This window comes from Thermobia domestica, chromosome 1, assembly GCF_964235325.1.
Source record: "Thermobia domestica chromosome 1, izTheDome1.hap1.1, whole genome shotgun sequence".
Classification (NCBI taxonomy): Eukaryota; Metazoa; Arthropoda; class Insecta; order Zygentoma; family Lepismatidae; genus Thermobia; species Thermobia domestica.
Genome location: NC_137454.1, coordinates 276,528,773 through 276,551,929, shown reverse-complemented (window position 1 = coordinate 276,551,929; position 23,157 = coordinate 276,528,773). Strand labels below are relative to the sequence as shown.

The window sequence follows — 23,157 nt, the reverse complement described above, 5'->3', positions numbered from 1 at the left end:
CTCTCTCTCTCCCCTCTGTCTCACACCCTTTCTCTTTATCTTCATATACACCTGTATATTGCAGTAGGCATCAGGAACATGAATAATTTTCATTTTGGACTTGTGGTTAGGGTTGGTCTTCAAATCTGTTCCCATTATTGGAATGTTAACGTTCCTCATTTTAGCGTTCTCGTATATAAATGACGGACATTGTGAAAAATGTGACTGAGAAGGAGAAAGCAGTCCTTTGTAAATGAAGTTCGGGTCCATTTTTTGCAAGGTGATAGTGCACATTTAAAGTGTTCTTATTACAAACTGGTAGAGCGCAATGGCCTTATATTGCAGAGAAAAGGCATCATAAAGATTTTGCCTCATCGCATATGTCGTATGTTGGGCAAGGTTATGAAGTTATGGCGTGGCAGAATCAGTAGGATCTTCGACTCTCGTGCCAAGGGTCCCGCGTTTGATTCTCGCTAAAGTCAACTTTTTTGCTTCAATGAATAAAGTAGATACAAGTAAAATGTTAATTCGACATACGTTTATAATGAATTAAAACAATAGAAATTTTCAAATCAGTTGTAAAATCTTTCAAAGTTCCATGTTAACTAGCAACGAAGTATAATCTATTTCGAAAATATATTGATATCATTAGTTATATTATCGGTATACGAAAAACCTAAACTTTCCCAACTAAAGGAAAATGTTCTGAAGTTTCAAAAGATTCTAATGGAGGCCGTACTTCAGATGTTACCCGAGTTTCAAGTGCACAAACCCGGGCCACTTTGAAAAAGTTCAAAGCTGGTACCCCCGTTGGGGACGACTTATAGTTATCTTCCTTGTTATATTGTGGTCTCTATTTCAGCCATTTATGCAGTGTTTACTAATTCGCTTCACTCTACTTTTCTTTCTGTTTATCTTTATGTATAGCTTTAGTTTTGCCACGATTAACTTAAATGGATTTACATCTCCTGTTAACGAGAAGCATTAAGAGACTTTATTTACAAAGCGTATATTGATATGTTGTTCGCTCAAGAAGTGGCCTTTAAAGAGTATAATTATGTTTCAAATCATACATGCTATTCTCGTTTCACGGATAATTGGCTACATACAGCCATTATCTATCGTAGTGATCAGGAGTTTAAGGCCATTAGTGATCACCCAAATAAACGAATCTCCGTTGGGATGCTTCAACATGTTATGTAATATTTATGTCACGTCTGGTTCTCACAAAAGGCGACAGAGACAGAATTTCTTCAGCACTGGCCTTGCACAGGCTTTATTTAATGGTACCAACTCTTGTATATTAGGTGGAGATTATAATTCTGTTTTACAGCCTATTGACCTGACTCCAAACTATAACTTCTCTCCTGAACTCCAGCGACTAGTAGACATATAATCTAGTTGATGTGTGGCGTCACTTTTGTCCCATTGACCCAGGTCATTCATTTCATACGTCAAAATCATGCTGTCGCTTGGATCATTTTTTTTACATATGTCGTTCAGTGGTTCCACACGTACGAGATTTTACCCTCGAACCTGTGTGTTTTAGCAATCACTATGCTCTTATTATGACAATAACCCTACCAGTGTCAAAATGTTGAGAAGTAGTCCCCTTTGATATTTCAACACTTCTAAACTTATGGACCCCGAATATCAGCTTTTAATTAGAGACGAATGGGGGATCTTGTTTCCGTTAATATCATGCTATCAGGGCAAACTTATGTATTTTGGGGACAAGCGAGTTAAAACTAGATTTCGATCAATCAGTGAGCAAGATTGTATCCAAAGGAACTAAGCATATAATACTTAATATAACTATTACTCGCGCCTACTCAAAGAATACAGGCAAGAACAGATGTGAGGCCGTCTGGTCAGGCCTCAAATACAAGAAACCAAAACCCATCTATTATCATTACATAAACAAGGAATATTCGTTTTTTTGTCCGAAGAAAAATTGTCCCAGCTGATGACACGGAAAAGGCTAGCGCTGTACAAATTCAAAAAGGACAACTCTGAAGCTAACAAACGTTGATCTCGTCCATTAAGGGCAAGGATGGCCAAATGTATGAAGGTTTGTAGGTACTTCCCCAATTTGTTCAGCATTATTAAAAAAAGCTGTATTCTGCACCGCAGGTAACGAATATGGATGAATTTCTTTTAGACTTTATCCCTTCAATCCTAGATATTAATGCTGAAGAGTATCTAAACTGTTCCTTTACCATCGATGAAGTTGAGACCTCCATTAGATTAGGCAAACGTGGTAAATCTACTGGAATTGACTCTCTTCCATTAGAATTTTATCTTAGTTTTATTGATATTCTTGCCCGTTTATCACGGATCTCGTCAATTAATATCGAGAAAATTTTACTTTAGGAGAATCTCTCTCTATAGGGTTTACTGTTTTAATACCTAAAAACCCTAACTCTACGTTTATTGATAATTATCGCCCGATCAGTCTTTTATGTGCAGACTTCCGGTGTCTAGCGCTTCGTATGAACAATTATATGGGAGAATTACTTAGTTCCTCTCAAGATGTTCTGGATGCCATGCGTTACTTTATGAAGCTTTAGCTAACGTACGAGATTTTATAGCCTATACTGAGACTGCGGCCCCTACCTTTGTGGCCATTTTAACCAGAGATTTCTTACAAGCTTTTGACAGGGTCGAACACGACTCTCTCTTTAAAGTTCTCCACAAATTTGAATATAATGGCACTTTTCTGTCCATGCTTCAGGGAGTGTATCACAACAGAATAATTTAGCTAAAAATTAATGGAGGTTTGAGCTCAGTTATGTCTTTGCGGAGTGGAATTCTTCAAGGTGACACCATGTAAAATATTCTATATAGTCTCTCAATTGCACCTCTAATATACGCTGCGCAGAACAAACTCAATGGCGTCAAAGTTAACCACATTTCTATTACAGTCGCGAGCTATTTAGATGACGTACACTTCTATGTGAACAGTATTTCCACTATCGATGATACTCAGAGTCTTTTAAACACGTATCAAAGTATTTCAGGAGCAAGATTTAAAAAAATTAAGCTCCTGGGTATTCGTCCTAAATACCAGGAACACTACAGTGTATACTACACTTTTGTTAATTCAGTCAAAATCCTAGGTATTGAATGGTTCAATAACATCGAACAAACCATTACTTTGAATTATGTAATAATAGAATACACAAAATACGTGGCCTGCTGGAGCAATTTATTGCCGTTACATACACACACAACACTTCGTCACGCCTCATATTCAACTGAAAGAACTACAGATCCACTGGCCTTATATTTGGCGAAATTTTATCTCCTTTCTTAATTACTCATAGCAAATCGCTTTGGTATTTTATTCTAAACAGTAAATACGAAACCCTAGACCGACTCTTTCAAGTAGGAATTGTGGGTCACTATATATGTTTTCACAGCAATACATAGATACTCTTCAGCATCGCTTACAATTTTGCACAGATTCAAAATATATGGAAACATTTTACTGTACTTATAGGTAAGATCTGTCTCTCGTCTCTACACTACATTACGGCTATCAATATTCTTATCTATCCAGGTTTTAATTATTTTCCTAAAGCAAATAATAAGAGTGCAATTTGGCTCGCTGCATATACTCTTCTATATGTGTTTACCACACATCGACCGTATCATGTTGATGTGTATTCGTCTTAACTCCAACACAATATGCAGAATTTTTTTGTGCAGTAAAAAACATTTTGCAAATTATTTGTTTGTCTTAGCTTCATAAACTACTATGTACTTTTCTTAATTGTAAATTGTTATCTATATTTTAAACAACTCATTTTGTATCGAATAAATAACAGCGCAATGCAATAACTATAAACTCTTTGCTATAATTTATTTGCCTTGTCTTCATAAAAAAAGGTGAATGGTTAGCGTTGTGTTTTTTTATAATTTCCCGGTCCGGGTCCGATTATCGCCCTCTGCCTTTACACTTTTTATAATCTTTCATTTACAAGGCTGAGCTCCAGTTGGATGCTGGTAAACGAAGGTAATCTCCAGTGTAGAAATTCAATGATGATGTAATCCTGAAAATAAAAGTAGAAAAATGAATCGAGAAAACGAATTCCACACTTAATTCTGTTAATGGTTCTATATTTAATATTATCCGTTAATTTAGTGGATTTTTAAATTATTGTTAATTGACACTATATTCTCACGTTTTCTCCTTGTGTCTCAATGTGTAAATTTTCAGAAATATTATACAAATCAGGAAGCTTCAGTTATATTTGCTACCTAAGGAGAAATAAGCTTAGTACGGATAAGTTCCCATACTCGTTTGAGTGTTATCGAATTTTGCATTTTTAATATTTACAAGTAAGTTACTGCATACCAATATTTAGCATTTTTAAAAGTTATTAAACGGAAAATGAAATCGGATAAATTCTTCTTTCGTAGTAGTATTACGTATCAATCAGTGGTGCCGGAACCAAGGAGCTCAGCTCCTATTAGGCTCCCAAAATTTTCATTGGAGGCTGGGTTCTCTCCCCGAATGATTGATAAATACTTTAAATGATTTGCAGGTAGGACTACTGTTAATAGTTTCAAAACTCAGCGCAAGGCTGTAAAAAATAACCTACTACATATACCGCACAATCTATCTGTATGTTATTTGATTCGCATATAAGTATAGTCATTTGTAGTAAGTTAACTTGTTTATAATCCCTCATTTCAGTTAATTATAAGATTAATTAAGTCTCCTGACTGTTATCTTCTTATCGACGCCTCTGATGTCCGAATATTTTTTCTGGTGTTGTGTTGTTTACTTTTAGTAGAAGTATCCAAAGACTCCCTTTTGTCATTTCGTCAGTCATCGTTTCTCCTCACTCCTGCACAAAAACACATTTTACGATTTGTTCTTCCAACAGGTTGGGCCAACTTCATGCTGCTGTTTTACCTACTCTACCCGACGTAATTAATCTTGGACCCTACGTTACTTGGGCAGCCTATCTCACGGGCATTTACCCCGAAGCATTTACCGGGAAGTATTTCAAGCGAATTAGCATAATCGCCAGGTGGGTAGTATAATCGCCAGGCAGTGAAACTCCCTGTACACTTGCGTGAAATTCCCTAACGTCATTTCTCCAAAATCAGATGGATCTCATACGTGTAGTTCTTATGACAAACATATTACTTGATATTTGTCCTATTCGTAAAGATAAAGTGCAAAAAATAATGGAAGTCGGTTCCTGTTGCTGTTGGAATGAACACTCTTTCAGTCGCTTGATCTGAAATGACTTTGCGGAGTCTGAATAAATATTCTGACACTTCAGGGGATAGGAAGAGCGAAACCCGCCTCTTTCAGTCCGAAAAAACATACTTTCAATCAAATCCTTAGTGAAAGTGAGCCCATTGGTATAACGCTTTTAAGATTTGAAGTTTTCCTCCCAAGCCATCTTATGTCATAGCTGATGACATTGGGGAACGAGAGATGCATATATGATGAAGACATACAGTCAGAGTTTTCAAAGTTTACAACTTCCCTGAACAGAATCTTTGAACTTTACGTTTATCAAGCAACGAATTTATTCACTCATCCACGGAGTAGAACAGAACAATAGACAGTCACACAAAACCTTTGTTACTACGTGATTTATATGTAGTGGGAAGCTAGGGAAATTCTCCGTCTGTATTTTTTTCTCTAGCACTAACTTAATAACTGTTGTCCCAGCCTGGGAAGAATATTTTCGATCCCTCTAGAAAACTTCCCAACGATTATCATACATTTTAGCAACACAAAACATTTATCCATGGCTGTTCTGCATAATTATATTTACATGAAACAATTGCCAGTTCTTTGAATGCCAGTAACAAGTAAACAGAAGCACTGCATATGAAATTCTATATCCCGCGAATAGTGTTGTGAAAAATATCCAAATGCCTTTTTTCTATTTGGAACAGTTGTGGCACACACGTAGGGTTTAGGGAGCAGCATGTGCCCGTGACAGTTCCTTTGTGGAGTGGGGGACATAAATTTACATTCAAAATGGCAAAATCTTACATTTAATTATACCGTATTCTTTTACGAATACCAATTTGACATCTAATCTTTTATCCTTAATTCCACTCATTGTCTTACGTCAGATTATGATAAAATTTTGCAAAGCGACGACAGTCGGGTGGTAATACAATATTCCATCTTTACTGTAATATGTTTAAATATAGTGCGCAATGGTAACTAAGAAAAACATTTGTAGTTCGTACGATACACCACAGACACCTGCAGGAATTTCATACAAATTTAGCATACGTATATATTACCAACGAAAAAAAATACTGTAGGTGTAACCCACTAAAACCACCTACGAGAGCACTGGATAGGCAGGGGAAGGGTTCGCGGTGTGTGGTCTTACAACATTGTAAAAATATTTATAAGAATAGAGGTAAGGTTTTGTTGCACTTTCTATCCTGAGAATATTTCCGAGACAAATGGATTGAAAATCCACAAATTCCGAGTTGCACGTTTATAACAAAATGCCAAATTGGTATTGAATTAATATAATAATCAATAATAAAAATCCGTGAAGCAACAACACTTGAAAAACTTGGGCCTGCCTACGGAATTAGCATATATAAAGGGAGGGAAAGTGGGACCATGGATTCCTACAGCGGGGGTAAGGGGTCGAAGTTGCCAGCACTCGGGGTTTGCAAAACAAATTCAGTTGTTCTAAATACATGTGAAAACACATTATATTTACTTACATACTATAGTATTGAACGTATTAACTGTAGTTATGCAATGCGTGTAAATGATAGCTGTTTTACATTAGGTATTGCGGAGCCACTATGGCTCAATTATATAGAGCGATCACCTCTCGTAAGTGGGGTCCAGAGTTCGATCTCGCGCCAAGTGAGAATTGTAGTAGACAAATACCGTGTGGTTCGATTTCTTGGGGTTCTTCCATTTCCCCCACCCTTTTGATTCCATCATTTCATTATTTTCGTCATCACCGTCTCCCTTACTCTACTCACGATAATCGTGGAACGTAAACCTGCAAGATTCCATTTTAGATTAAGTATTATGTGATTCAAGGTGTGTATTCGCAACTTGGCCAATGTCACGTTTCTCAAAAAGCATTTTCACTGACCATACTTAATAATTCATGAGTCCATTGAGTTTCATGAGACAGAAATGTGCATCACAGAAAACCAAATGAAATTTCACCACCGAATTGCAGAAAGGATAAAATGATAGAAATAAACTTGTCTTTGACGGGCCTCGAAGACAGGACTGCTGCTTGGAAAGCAAGGAGTTTTCCAATGCGCCATTACGAAACTGCATGACACATTTAATTTATATTCGTTATAATGTCATAAAAATAGCGTGTTCGTTTCCCACAAATAATAATACGACCTCTTGCATCCAATTTAGAATTCACTTCGAAACGTGTAATATTTTTGTCATTTACGAACATGAACAATGTCACGAACGTATGACGATTAGAAAAAGGCAGAAAGATCTACATTCAAAATCGAACATAGTATCTTCGGAACTTGCGATAGCCGCTCTAACCACATCACTATTAAACAACTACTTCAGAGCGTCGTTGCTCAATTATTTCCAGCAATTATTTCCAACCTTTAGTTAGACCATCACGTTTACTGTTTGTAAATGTCTTGCAGTGGCGTAGCCAGGGGGCTCGCCGAGCTCAAGCCCCCCTTTAGTGTTGTGATGTTGAAACTGAATTCGACTTACATTAAGTATGTTCTATTTCTGACCACGATGTTAGGACTTATCTTAAGCCGACGTAAGCACACGACAGCTTGTAGGGTCACTCCAGATGTACTGTAATTAGGTATGTGTGTGTATATATTATTTATTCCTCGGTAACAACCAGCTAAATTTAAACCAAGTTTGATGGGCAAATACCCAATCATCTAAGGAATAAAGATCACCAAATGTGATGGCCGAGCTCGGCCGATGACAGGCTCGGTTCAATTTGTCTTGTATGTTGTATTTTATTACTCTGTAACTACTGGCAAAATATCATCGAAATTTCGTGGACAGTTAGCCCATCATCCAAAGAATAAAGATCGCTATACTTGGTGGCCTCGGCCAAGGACTGGCTCGGCTCGGCTCTGATTGTATATGGTAATTTATTTCTTAGGAACTACTGGCCGCATCTGAAGTAAATTTGCAGGACAAGTACCCCGTCTAAGAATAAAGGTCACTTTATTTGATGGCCAAGCTTGGCAACTGAGGCTGTGTTCTACAGCTATCCACGCTGGGAGCTTCCGAGTTCACGTTTCTGACTGTGTTCTCCTTGTTATAACTTATCACAAAGGATTAGTCATGTTTAAAAATCCTTGAAGCTCTACATTTAACGCCTCATAATATTCCAACAAATTACTGTATGGGACATTCCAAGCCAAATCAACAAGTTATCAGACTTGACCATCTCAAATTTTTGTCAAAATTGGTGTACAGCATTATTACAGTGGAAGATGAGAAAATCCCAAATATTACCTCTCCCTTCTGAAAATATCTCCATACAGGGTGTCCAAAAATGTCAAAAATTGCATTTTTTCAGTTACAGTGATTATTAAAAATTGTCATAAAATGGTTAGTATGTGCACTAGAGACGTGAAACAAAAACCATTGGAAATCTTGAAGACTACAAATTGTACTATATTGAAGAGACCTGTAAAATTAAAAAATAGCACTTAAAAATTCAAATTAAGATTTGAATTTTGAATTTGGCATAGAAATGTCCCTCTGAATTTATTCAAAAATTTTCAGATTGTAGTCTCATGTACTAAAACACCAGAAAGTTGCAGTTTGGGCACTCAATGGGATCCGTTTCAAAATTCAACATAAACGAAGCATTGCACGATATTAACCATGTGAATATCTGGCATCAGATCGATAATCATTTGCCTGGAGCTATTTACCTGGAGCACCAAAGGAATTTATATTCGATTTCATTTGTTTCTTTATGTATTCATTTGAATTTACACAATTATACACCTTTCAAGTTATTTAGAGAGGTATTACGTTTCCGAACAGTACTCAATAGAAGTCATTATTCTTGTTAGTCAGTATGGATGTTTCTAAATTTATATTCGCTACATTGATACATGTTATTTTCATTCCTTTGTTTCAGGATTGCTGTCACAGATATGTGGAAGTCGATAATTGAAATAGGAAAAGAATTTATTCCATAATTGTTTGTGCTGAATGTGTGTGAAGTGATTGTGAGCAATGTCACTGTGTTTCATAACACATTTGATATAAATATTGTGAAAGGTAGGAAAATATATCCCTCCCCTTCATAATATGTTCTGTAATAGCAATCCTCAGGTGACGTCAGTGAAGTGCCGGGCTTACCAAGAATTAGTCACTCAATTTCGCGAGACCTACCTTAGCGAGGAAAAACTAGCTAACCTTCGTGCTTCAATATTGACATCACGTTTCGAGACACGGGGGAACAAAAAGCCGACCGAGTATTTGCTTGAGCTGCTCCATACGAACAGCATATTGGACCCGCCCCTACCACAGCAGGTTTTACTCCGAGTGCTTTCTAGGCAGCTTGCATTTTCCATTTACCGCTGAATTGTATCCTCGAAGCCACGGAGGAGTATAGAGGAGTTTTTGGGAATCGTTGGCGAACTCCAGAGTACGTATCATCCTCCGAGTAGTAACAGTAGGAGGGGGATCAACATGTTGGCTGTCGAAGAGGAGGAGAGAAGGCAGTCACCCCCTCCACCGAGAAACAGTAGGCCGAGTAATCCCTCACGAGTAAACAGAAGGCAACATAGAAATAATGGGCCTTATCAGCAGAGGGGTAGAACAGGCACACCGCGTAATGCTGACAATGATGAGAGAGGAGGAAAAAGTTGGCAACAGCGCGGCAGAGGTACGCAGCATCGAGACAGCGGGACGTCTAGGGGAGCTAACGGTGGTCGTAGGGGTCAGAGGCGTGGCCGGAATATAGGTCGGAACTACAACAGCAACAACAACACAGGAAATAGAAGTGACTATGTGCAGGAGATCAATGAACTGCATGCACAAGAGCAAAGGACTGGTCAGCAGTCGAGATCTCAGCCGTCTCGTGGCCACTCGAGATCTAACAGCCCGAACAATGCGAGAAACTGAGGTTTCCTCGCACCTCTTCAGAAAAGCGTTAGGGAAGAGTATTATCTGAATATTCATTCTGAGCTTGCAAATGTAAATTCTGAAGACGTGCGTAATAGAAATTTATTGTGTAACACACATAGCAAAAACTGTGAAACAACTGTTAAGGAAGTTGAAAACAACGTAGAAATTGTTGAGATTGATAATTGTAAGAAGTGTAATGAAATAATTAGTAAAAGACACTTTGCCCATGAAGAAAATACCGACGTTCGTCAACCGGAAATTTGTTTATTGCTAAAAGATGGGAAAAGAATTAGTTTGGGTAGAAAACAATTTGATGAGACGAACGCGATATTTCGTGATCTCCTTGACTCTAATACTGGGAATTTACCTTCAAACAATGTAATTATTTTGCCGGAAGTAGAGATTGTTTTGTTTGGGGAGAAAATAATGGCATTGTTAGATAGTGGAGCGACCATAAGCACTTTGTCGTAGTCTTTGTGGGAACGCGTGAAGGAGCGCAAGCCCCCACTAGCTTTCATTAAGTCCACCAATATTAGAAATAGTTCAGCTTTTGGTAAATCAGTAGCCTCGATTCTGGGACAAGCGATGTTGGAGATAGAGATCGATGGTAGAGATTATTGTACGACAGGAATAATCGTGAAAGGCCTAAACAGAGATCTGATTTTGGGCTCACAATTCTTTTCAGAAAGTAGAGCGATTTTAAATCATGAAGAGAATAGGTTGCAGCTTAACCATCCCCACAGATCAGGTTTCTTTTCGAGATATTCAAATTGAAGAAGATGAATTGATAATAAGAAAATTAACCTGGGAATTCGATGACGAGACGGTAGATTTATATAATCCCGATTTAAGTAGTATGTGCGTGTCGAGTCGAGGACCGCATACTAACGTTCAGCTGGAATTGCTTAAAGCAGGAGAATTTTGCCAGATGGAGTCGACAACACTGCGCACGAGGTTGAATGATGGAAGATTCCCAACCACTGCTGAACTGGCGAATGTAGTATACTCGCCCCAAGAGTGGAAGAAAGTTCGAACCCAGACTACACCAACAGAGATTCGTGAGCATGTCGAAAATTATACGAGTTTACTGAGGATGAGAAAAGACAGTTATATGAAGTGCTCTACAAGCATAGGGAGATATTTGACGAAAAGCCCGGATGCATTAAGAACTACGAACACACCACCGAGGTCACAGATGACAGGCCCCTAAAAGCTAGGATGTATCCATATGCACTGAAGCATAAGACCCAGGTGACCAAAACCATAAATCGGTGGGTCGCATGGAATATAGTGAAGAAATTTCCTACTTCATATACTAACCCGTTGGTAGTAGTGCCAAAGAAGGATGGCAAACTACGCATATGTATTGACCCAAGAAAATTGGGAGAGATCACGCGTAGTCAATACGACCAGCCTATACCAGCACTTTGTACGCTCCAAGACCTATGTGATCATCGATCGACGCAGTGGACAGTTTCAATCAAGTGCCAGTACAGAGATAGCCAAAAGTAATTACTTTTTCTTCATGACGGCATTACATATGTGTTTGTTAAACTTCCTTTCGGAACGAAGCAAAGTCTAGCTTCATGTGTTCGTGCGATCGATTCGATCCTAGGAGATGAATGTAAGGAGTTCAGCGGCCACTACGTCGATGACGTAATAGTTGCCAGCTTTTCGTACGAAGAACACATGCGCCACCTAAATAAGGTGCTAGGAAATTTACGTGGAGGTGGGGTAGCCCTGCGGCTGAAAAAGTGTCAATTCGCTAGACAGAGAATTAGTGTGTTGGGCTATGAACTTTCGCCTGAGGGCATAGAAAAGTCGCCTGAGAAAATGGAAAGAGTAATGTCATTCAGAAGACCATGTAACCTACGTGAATTACGTAGTTTCATTGGCTATTGCCAATTTTTTAGGATATTTAGCACGCAATACTCAGAAATACTCTTTCCGCTTTTCCAACTACTAAAGAAGGGTGTGCAGTTTCAATGCCTTCCGTGCCATGAGGAAACATTCAACCGTATCAGGGAAGTTCTCCAGCAGAAAGTAGTTTTAAAGAAACCACTCCCCGAGAAACAGCTAATATTGGAATGCGATGCAACCGATGTCTGCTGTTCGTCGCATTTATACCAACTGGATGAAGATGGAAACATTCGCGTGATCGGTATGACGTCACGAGTCTTCAACTCTGCTGAACGTCATTACGGGATCACTGAACGTGAGTGCGCAGCGGTGATTGATGGGGTGTACAAATTCAAGCATTATTTGGTCGGTAACTTCTTTAAAATCCGTTCTGACCATCAATCACTTCGTTTTCTGTCGCTGTGCAGACTCACCTCACAGAGGCCAGTAAGATGAGTACAAGCACTCAGCGTACTTTCTTTCGAATTCCAGTAGTTCCCGTCGAAAGAAAATCTGAGAGATTACATGTCGAGATACCCGCCCAACACTGGGAAGAAATTCGATGAAATAGTAATAAACGAGTCCTTACTGACCATACTAACTCAGATCCCCGGAAAACTTAGGGAACTGGTAGCCATCTTACCGGAAATGCAGTCATAGGACCCAGTGTTTGGGGAAATAAAAAAGAAATTACTAGAACAAGACAAGTCAGGGAAAATAGAAAGCAGCAACTACCAGTATTTGATCTCCAATGGACGGTTGTGCAAGCGTGACCGTGATGGCTTACGTATTTGCATACCGGAAATACTTGTGCAGCCATTGTTGGGATATTATCACGACGAACGTGGACATCTGTCCGCCAGCAAACTGATGCCAATGCTATCTGAGTATTTTGTATGGCCAAAGATGCGAAATGCAATCAGGAAGTTTACAGCTTCATGTGGCACATGTCAGAAAGCATCCCCTCACATGTTTATCAGCCGGGAGCACTGAATCCTGTGTTAGTCAGACACAGCTACATGATCTGTCTCGACTGGCTAGGGCCACTTCCGGCCGGGGTAGGTAATGTCAGCTACGTTCTCGTCTGTGTGGATGCTTTCTCGAAGCTGATTGGTCTGTTTCCTTGCAGAAAAGCCACCACAAATTCTGCAATCAGGAAATTGAAGGAATTCCTTAAACTGTGCCCGTCAGTGGAGCTAGTCCTGACGGATAATGGGACACAGTTCTCCAGTGCCAGGTGGAAGAAGGAACTCACGGAGTTAGGCCTAAAACCCATCTATAGTACACCATATTATCCGCAAGGGAATATGGCGGAAGTAGGGGTAAGATCGACAGTGAGAATGTTACGTAAACTGTGGCATGACAAGCAGCGTGAATGGTCAAAACATCTAGACAAAATAGAGAAATGCTTAAACGCTTCTGTACATCTATCGACAGGTCTAAGTCCGTATGAAGTGCATTTCGGACAGTTACCATCAAAAGAAATTGCCAAATTATTCGAAATTCCAGAGTTAGAAGGACACAAGAACCTACAATACTATTCAGAGATAGCGGCCCGGAACTTAAGGAAATCTGCACAAGAGAGAAAAAAACACTTCGATAAACGTCACCAAACTGTGCGTTTCGAAGTTGATGACTTAGTGTTGATGCGCTGATTTCCCAAGTTAGATGCTTTCTCTGGTGTAACCTAGAAGCTTTTATTTTTTTACTCGGGGCCTTATTCTATCTTATACAAGACAGATAAGAATGTATACTCGCTGGGAGACCCGGCCACTCAAGAGTGTATCATCAAGAGAAACGCCTTCCACCTCAGGAAGTATGTGGAACGTGGAAGAACAACATAGCAGGGTGTTGCAGGCCAGCCTGAATAAGAAAAAAGGAAGAAAGCAGTCAGCTGTTTACCTGAAGCAACTTACTGCTTCGGCTCGAGCGAGCACCTCAGAAAAGGTGACTGAGAGCAAGATTATCTTTATATATATATATGCATATATATATATATATATTGTTGTTAGCTAGCACTATATTTAGATTTTCAGTGTTTGTTTATATCTAATGTTTATGTTTTTGTTCATCAATATCATGTCAAACTATTCACACCTTTAAGAATCTCCAACGTTTATATAAATAACATTGCATCTTCTTTGAAGGGGGATAGTATGTATAATGCATACATACACCTATTTTACATATCAACTTTTTGCCCTATTTGCATATGGGATATTTAAATTTCCATGTTATATTTACATTTAATTTTTAAAATAAAGGATTAGGTGTGTAATCATTAATCAGATTTAAGTTTGTTTGTATATATTATTATGTTATTTATCGTGAGGTGAAGCATATAATTATGTATATTCAGTGTTCATTTAGTTATTAATTGTATGTATCATGTATTTTGATGGGAATCCATAGCTTCAGTATCTCGTTCTGGGAGAACGTAGAGGTTAAAAAAAGAATAGTTTCAAAGCAGAGTCTTTGTGTGGACGCAGAAGCTAGGTGTTCTGGAAGAGAACAGTGATGCATCTAATTTGCAGTTTATAGACGTACCTAGACGCATGGAGTATATGTTGGGATATGGATTTATATATTTAGTCTTTTCTGTGTGAGGAAGAAACATTTCCGTTCGGTGCCTGAGTGTCCGAAAAATCTAATGTTACTTGAAGGAGCTGGAACCTAGTATGTACATGTCGAAACGGAGAATACAAAGACGTGTGACTTTTGCAAGCCACGCCTCCTTCTCGCACATGTTAGTATGCAGGCGTCTGTATACCAACGGACGTCTCTTGCTGGCGTAGCGAACCTCTAATTTCAAACTATACTCTAGAAGCTATGATTCGGTGCTATTCCTGTTAACAGCCTTCACCCCCTTTGTGTATAGATGTTCCAGACTTAATTGCTTATATATATGTTAAAAGTTCTCTTGATGTATTCGTTATGATTTTTGTGTACTAATTTAGGTCGTAGCTAGTTTTAGCATTTATTATTGTTAAATAAAAGTCTTATATTGAAAAGGATGGTAGCTCTCATAATACGTGAATGAAATAGGATACGTAAGAGCCATGCCGCCATGTTCCAGCAGACGTTTTCCTGCAGAGGGACAAGACGACGGAAAGGAGAATTTTTCATTTGTAATTTAGTAACTATCAGATGACAGCACTAGGTATTCATGATATATGTATATTTTTACTTATAGAGTTATTTTGTAATGAGATTTAACAAGTCATGTGCTGAAATACTTTATAAACAAGAAAAATCAGTGCTTAGAGAACCTCCCTCACCCCGCTCATACAGGTGCAAACCTTTCAAAGTCACTCATCAGGTGTCTCCCTACGATGGACACAAGAAAGGGTGAGAGAGGACAGTTATTTTGAAAAGTTTAAAATGTTTATATAGTGTTTTCTTCATTCAAATTTAATATCAAATATCAAGTGACAGGCATCATTGGAAAGCTGCATGTTTATACTTTCAAGTGACAGCAGCATCTTCGGGATTAGACATTGCAGTAAATCACAATTGGAGTAAAAAGATGGAAAAGTGTGTTTTTACAAAATAAGTAGGTCACAGGGGGTAGCTAAGCACGCTGCACTGATTCCCCGTACGTCTCCCTGCCCCGTCATAAGAAAACTTGGAATATGTGGCGCGAGCCTACCTTTTTGTCCTGAAATGGAAAAAATATAAAAACAATTGGCAGGGCAGAGACGCGAAGCGACAGGGTAGTTGGTTTTCAAGACGCGAAGCGACAATGTAGTTTTTTTTAATACGCGAAACGACAGGGTTGTTTTCTCTGGACGCGTATAGCGGCTGTATAGTGCATATGGTGGTGGTGCACTTGAACAGTGTTGTGTTGTGACAAACTTAAAGAGTTGGTTAATTGTTAACCATGATTTGTGTTTACGTGTGTTAGATCAAACACAAAACAATATTATCAATATTAAAAGTTTCAGATATTTTTCTCCGAAACACTCATACAAAACCGGCTTTGGCCGCGAGCACTTGCTAACAAAAACATTAAACTCTTTTTCGTCCAGCCAGTAAACTCTTCGCAAGCCAGACAATGGAAGTAATCTTGCTTCCCATTTTGTAAATACTTGTACTTACAGAGATATTCGTATTTATCTTCATATTTAAAGTGTTTTTTATTCTTATTGTTGTAACATGTATCTGAGCCACGGTGATTAAACTGTCTTTACCAACCGCAAGAGTGGACTCATAAACACACTAACATGGTGCAACGAGTGTCTGTGCTATAACACGATGCAAGTGCTGATCAACAGTCAGGCCATTTAATACCGTCACCTCAAAAACTCCAGGCGAGACAGCGACAGAGGCTGCAAGATCCTTGAGACCAGCAGAGACCATCTCATCATGCTGCTGCAGGTCCAGTGAGACGGTGAAGAGTCCACCAGAGGATTTCTACAAACGACAGAGCATGCCAATGGGAAGAGGTGCGCCGACGTGGGATGCAGACTTCCAGGGAAAACCAAGGATGCTGACGACGACGCCAAACGTACCAGAACACTAAGATTACGTGCACGAACAATATCCGGTAAAACAAAAGGCCTTAAAGAAATTAAAAAGTTTAACGTTTTAAAATTGAATTAATTATATTATAAAAATTATTAGTGAGTGATATTTTGTACAGTGTTTTTTTCTCGTGTGCTATTGAAAATTAAATGAATTCTACCAGGATCGTTGTCGGCTTTCTTCGACTTATCCAGGAGAACAAAAGGTATGTGCAAGAAATTTATAAATGTACCCTGTTTTATTTCAGCTGCTGGGAGTATGCAGAGCCTATTAGGCATGAAAGCCAGTAACTTTTGTTGTTGTTGCGTGGGTAATCTATTTGGTGATTTCACCCGGATTTAAAACTACATATGCCTTGAAATTTAGAGTCTCATGAGTAGTAGGACATGGTTACTTCTAGCGCATTTCCCCCCTCCCAATATTTTTTAACCAGCGCAGAAGGAACCAACTAATTATACAAAGTTACACGGTGCAAAGTATTCCCATAACTACAATGTTAAAGTGAGTTCGCATAGGCTTTTATGACATGTAAAATCATAAAAACTTACATCTAAAAACTTACAATCTAAAAACTTACATCTAAATCTACAACTCTTCTAACTTATAATGACCCCATGGTAGGGTATTGATCCCATCCTTTAAAACACATCTCTTATCATCCACACAACTTAAAGCTAACTTATTTACTTCTATACTGTACAAATCATGCTTATAACTTCTTATCAAATTCATCTTCTTATGGTAGTCCTTTTGATTAAATAAACAGTCTTTATAATCGTTAAATGACAGTTCTTTACTTACAACATTTTTCTTAACACCTTTTGCTTTCTTACAACATTTATCTTTTTCGAACCTGATTGAATACATTTTTGATCTTAAACCAACAAATTCTTCTATGATTGTTCCTTTAAGCTCATCTTCCATCTTACCAAGTATTTTCTTATTAACCTGTGGTATCTTATATCTGTTATCTTTAGAGTAATCACTCGTGTCGAAGTAATCAATATAATTTTTCATATCCTCGTACACATCTTCTGTTTGGATATGGTATATATAACTATCAGTATCTGTATAACATACTTCTATTTTGTCTTGATATTTAGGTTTCATCACATTATAATGGAAATCGTACATTAAATATTTTGACAAATCTAGAATTGACATACCCACATAAATCGGTTTATTAAATTGCACTTTAATCTTGTTCATGTGAACTGCTATTAAATTTTCCGTAAAAACTGTAGTACTCTTATAATTTGGTTTTGCTACAAGCTTCTCGTATTTTTTCTCATCACTTACAAGTTTAATATTAACTCTCTTTCTAATATTCTCCATAGTCTTCCCAAATACTGAATTATTCATTAGCTTATAAAAGTCTTTTTCAAAATCATTTGTTGCTTGCGTTCTCATTTGTGTGTTTAAATCAATATATTTCTTTAACCAATCTGATTGTTTGAACTCTATTACTCGATGTATCTTGTTAAGTTTTAATCCAAGTGAAAGACATTGTTTTAGGTTTCGATACTGAATTACATATTTTTCTTTGTCATATAGGGTTGTTAATAGCTTTGATTGTTTTGAACCAGGCGGACATATATTTTGAGGAGCTAATGGATAGTCTTTGTGATAGTCATGTAATTCTTTAGGATATTCAAGATCAACTTCTAATATATAACCAGTATCAGAATCATCAGTTATACTTGTAAAATTTATTTCTCTTATCTCATCTTCACTTAACCATCTAAATCCCTTATACGGTAGATATTGACTCATTGCCCACCCATATAAGTTATTGGCATCAAGATTCATTAAGTAAGAATCTTCTTTATTCTTATCATAATCTTCCATACACTTATTGTTTGCTTTTACATACCTTTTTGAGCATTGACTAATTCCACTTCTTATACCTTTCTCTACCATTAATACCATATCATAATCCCACAACAATTCTAATTTTATATTTGTCATCTTTAACATTGCATCCCAAGCTAAACCTGGTGCTGTCATATACCAAGCAGGATCAAGATCATAAGCTTTAAGACATGTTTTTCTAAAGTTCTCAAACACGTCTGCTAACAATAATACATCTGTTTTCAAATATAAATCATGGTATTGGCCGAGATTCTTAATGTCAAATGTTTCCCATACTTTCTTTGCATGTTCATAATCTTCATCACTTATATGTGTGTTCATAAGCTCGTTGAAGAATGCATCCTTTAGTGGTAATTTTCTTTCTCTAAACCTATCCCAATTGTTAACATAATCATATGGGTAAACACCTTTCCTTATTACAAGTTGCAACTGTTCTTGATTAGGATAAAAGTGTTGGGTATGTATCATTTGCTCAGGTTTCAAGTTCGATGAGAATTTGTCTAAACTAGAAGCCATAAATCTAAATGAATCTACAAATTTCAATTTAATAGTTCCAACCTTTTTACTGAATGATATGTATCTTTCTTCATTATTGGGTATTAGATCTATTTTTTCTTTATTACATCCAAGCTCTATTATAAACAAGTGTGAGTCATATCCTTTCACGTTATGTATGATCGCTGGTACAAACTTTGGTACTTTAACTTTTAAATTGCAGTTATTACATAGTGGTGCTATAAATTTTCCTGTTATATGATCGTGATGCTTAACTTTATGATTTTCTTTAGTATACTCCTGCTTACAGTAATAACAACATTTAGATTCATTGAACTCTTTTCTCTGACTTTTTGTTAATGCTAATTCGTTATTTTGTTTGTATATGTTCGATATGTGTTTAGCTTCTTTTGTTAACAGTCTTAAAAATTTATTAGCAGCGTTCTTACCTCTATACAAAACAGGATTGGATTTACTTCCATCACTCTTTACTACATAATAACAAAATCCAGATGGTTTATGTTGTTGATATTTTTTCGTATATGGCTCGTTATCCGGATAACATTCTTCACAACCCATAACTTTTTGTAACAAACATTCAAAATCAGCATAAATCACAAATGGCATTTTCATTGTGTATTGGTAGTTTTTAAATTCAACACATTTACCTTCTTCAGGCATTATTATTTTTACTGGTTCATTTAACGAACAATCTTGCTCATGTTTATTTAAAGCGTCTTGTGAGTAAAAGTATAACAAACATCTATCACATAAATATTTTCGAGCTCTCTTTTTAGTTAATTGTGTACATACTAGTCTGCTTAAATCCTTAATCCAACAATAGTGTGTTTTAACTTGGTCTTCCTTTTGTTCTTTTATATATAATAAATTGACATGATTTTCTTGCTTGTTTTGTGTGTGATGTAGTATATAGATTGAATAGTCTTTATCATATGCATAAACATTTATAGAAATATTAAGTAATTTTTCAGCTCTTGGAATATCGCATAGTTTTACAGGAAAATGAATATTGTTTAATTTTTCTTCTAAGTATTTAACAGCTTGCTTGTACTTGGAAGGTCGTTCTGGATCTTTATTAACTGGGTATAGTGCAGAACAAATTGAATGTAAGAAACATTTTTCATCTTCATTCTTTACATTAATTACTGCCCTTTCTTAAAGTTATGTATGTATCATAATTAACCTGCACGAGTACACAGTATATGGACGTATATAGTCAACTTAACCGAATTATTTTACATTTAGAACTTAACAAAAAGGAAATTTATAAACGGACATACATAATATAAAAATGTAAATTAAATGACAAACCAAAGAACATAAAATAAATTAGACATGCAAAACATTAAAAGAAAAATCCTCAACCTGTCATAGATAAAAAGTTAACCGAAATATACAAAATGATGTACAAAGAATCAATGCGTTACATAATATACGAAATTCCAGGCAACACTGTGCTGTACAATGTGATATAATTGAACCTTCATATAGCAGTACTTGATGGTAGATGTGGCTAGCGTGGAACGGATTAATTATTTAAGATAAAAAACTTCTTCCATAATAGGAGCAGAGGGGAATGATTTAAAAATACAAGCTGCGTTTCCACGCTGAATTGCTAAACTGAGTCTCTGTATTAAAAATTGTTTGCTCCGCGGATCTCCTGTTTTCGCAACCAATTGTGAACCTATTTGTTTCACTAGATTCTTTGCCTCTTTGCTGAAAACACCCATTGTTTCAACAGCAAAGGGAATGAAAAAATGGTCTTCTTTTAAGCATTTATATTTTAAATGTTTTCGTCTGCACGCTGTTTCTGCCGCACTCCCAGCTTCCTTAGATGTTGATACGATATGAGAAGCTCCAAAAGTATCAACACAAGTGACATCCCATACTAGACATTGCCCATTTTCCCAGGGAATTAACGTGATGCCATCTGGTCTTTTCCCATCATCCCTTGATAAACCTGATGGTTCTAAAATTGAAGGCACGTCTATGCTGGCCAAAGCACGCTTTAGGATATCATTTAATTCAGCGTGACGGGACACTCTGCCTGCGCTTTTGGGACAGCTCAATGGATGCAAACACTTTTCATTGACTTGCTCCAGAGAAATGCATGTAAATTTTTTACACATGTTCATGCCAAGGCGTAGAGCAACACAAAGACGAAAAGAATTGTTATCCATGAAAGTTCCAATATTTCTCGATGGAATTGATTGCAACCATGCGCCAGATTCTTTTTCTTGTAAGGCCTTAAAGCGAGCTATATCAAATACATTATCCAAAAGTAACTCTTGTTCAATAATTGATTTTAAGATTATTTTGTCCCAGCTTTTCTGTACTTCTAATGTGGATGGCATATCTTCTCCAAATAAAAATTTCCATACGTCAATTGCCTCTATCAAGTGATGAATGACCACATCATCAACGGGAATGTTAAGAATGTTGGAGACGAGTGGTCTCACCCCATAACACGAGGAAACAAAAGGTGGAAGGCGGAGGTCGGAGACTCTGCGGATATTCAAACCTCCGAATCGAATTGGAAGACTAGCTTGTGTCCATTGTATTTGATTCATATATATATTTACTATAGACTCTAATGCTTTTTTCAGGCAGGCATCCATTTGGAGAAGTAGAGAGGGCATATACCATGTTGGAGTACTTCGAAGAAAATATTGTAACTTTGGTATACCCATGCAATTTTTTAGAAGGAAATATACCAAGTGAGATGGTAAAATTTGTAACCGTTCAATAATAGTTTTGAGCCGATTTAGGTGCTCATTAAAAGCTATTTCGTAACCTGTTTCATGCAGTGGAGCACCTAGAAGACATAACTGGTTCGCATTAACTGTTCGAAGTCCAGGAAGAAGCTGTTGAAATTGTGATACAATAGTGGTGTCTACTTGTCCAGATGTGAAAAATAGTTCACATTTAGAAGGATTAACTTCTAAACCAATGCGTTTAGACTCTGCTAATAAAATATTCACATCCTGAAAAACGGATTGTGGAGAACCACCGAAAGTACCATCATCCAGATAAAATAATTTTAGTTCAGATGATAATTTGCGAACTATAGGATGGATTGATAAGCTGAAAAGCATTGGGCCAGCGGGATCTCCTTGTTGGCAACCGACCTGGGACAGTATTGTTTTCTCTTCAAAAAACAGCATTGATGGACAAGCATAGCTTTGCCAGAAAAAGGGGTAGGTGGCAGGGAGCTGTTGCTTTATTTCACTTAACATGATATCCCGTTCCACCGTATTAAAGGCATTTTTATAATCTATTTTGAGAATGACGTACTGTGAATTTTCATGGTTCTTGATAAAAGTTCGAGTTGAATGAATAATTGCTTCACATCCTCTTTTCGTTGCGAACCCTAATTGGTTGGGCTGAAAATAGGAAGAGCATTGCTGGTATACACTGGAGCATACGAGCTTAGAAGCCAATCTTCTTAAGGTGCAACCTACAGCTATTGGACGAATTCCGCCTTCTTTCTTACGGAGTGCACAAAGTGTGGCTCCAAAGAAATATTTTCGTATATCTTGAGGCACTCTTCCACACAAAATGAGATTAATTAACCTCGTTAGGTTATCCAATAATATTTCAGCTGCTTCCCCTGCCGATTTGGATAACAGATCCTTTAGATGTTGTGGAGGTAAGCCATCAATGCCTGGAGCTGAACCACTGGGAAAACTATAGATAGCTCTCGAAACCATCTTGTTTTGAATTTGTTTAGGTAATTCTATGTATGTTGATCCTCTATATGGTGTATATTTGACGATTGCTAGTTGTAAAAAGTTAATGTTTCTAAGAGCCCAGCCAGAACCTCTAGCTTGGAACTCATCCATTCTTGTTCTTAATCTTTGTTTCATCTTAGTTATTTCTTCTTTTAAATTACTAGATTGATATATTTCTTGGTTTTCAGTGTTAAAATAGAAGTTTTGAGTTTCTTTACCTTTCTTATATGTACAACTTATATAAAGATGAGCTTTCAATGAACTATGTTTACTTAAGCTAATTTGTAATCTGTTTAATATGGCTTTAGATGTTGCAGTAATATATTGTTCAAGTGGATCTTGTGGTTTGTAATCTGTTGTAAATCTCCATGTTTCTAATCTTGATTTTAATGCAATGTTCTGACGTTTTACATCGATTGGTATTGATTCAACTTTGATTCTTGGTTCTTCAATTACTTCTTGTTTAAATGGGAATATATCTCTAATCTGTCTTCTGCTTTGTTCATCATC

At 37.2% G+C, this 23,157-nt stretch overlaps 1 protein-coding gene across 1 annotated transcript; it reads right to left on the bottom strand.

Annotated features, from left to right (window-relative positions):
• Positions 1-13,813: 13,813 nt before the first annotated feature.
• Positions 13,814-22,626, bottom strand: LOC145679841 (uncharacterized). The gene is made up of 2 exons (XM_081750363.1): positions 20,806-22,626; positions 13,814-13,867 (listed from the first exon to the last, which is right to left on the bottom strand). Exons 1-2 carry the CDS (start codon positions 22,624-22,626, stop codon positions 13,814-13,816), a joined length of 1,875 nt encoding a protein of 624 aa, XP_081606489.1.
• Positions 22,627-23,157: the final 531 nt, after the last annotated feature.

Excerpts from the sequence above, each read along its gene's own strand:
- LOC145679841 (XM_081750363.1), bottom strand. The coding sequence starts at position 22,626 with ATGGTTTCGAGAGCTATCTATAGTTTTCCCAGTGGTTCAGCTCCAGGC. Across the intron at positions 13,868-20,805 it reads GGGAAAATGGGCAATGTCTA|GCTGGCCTGCAACACCCTGC; the intron begins GTATGGGATGTC and ends TTTCTTATTCAG.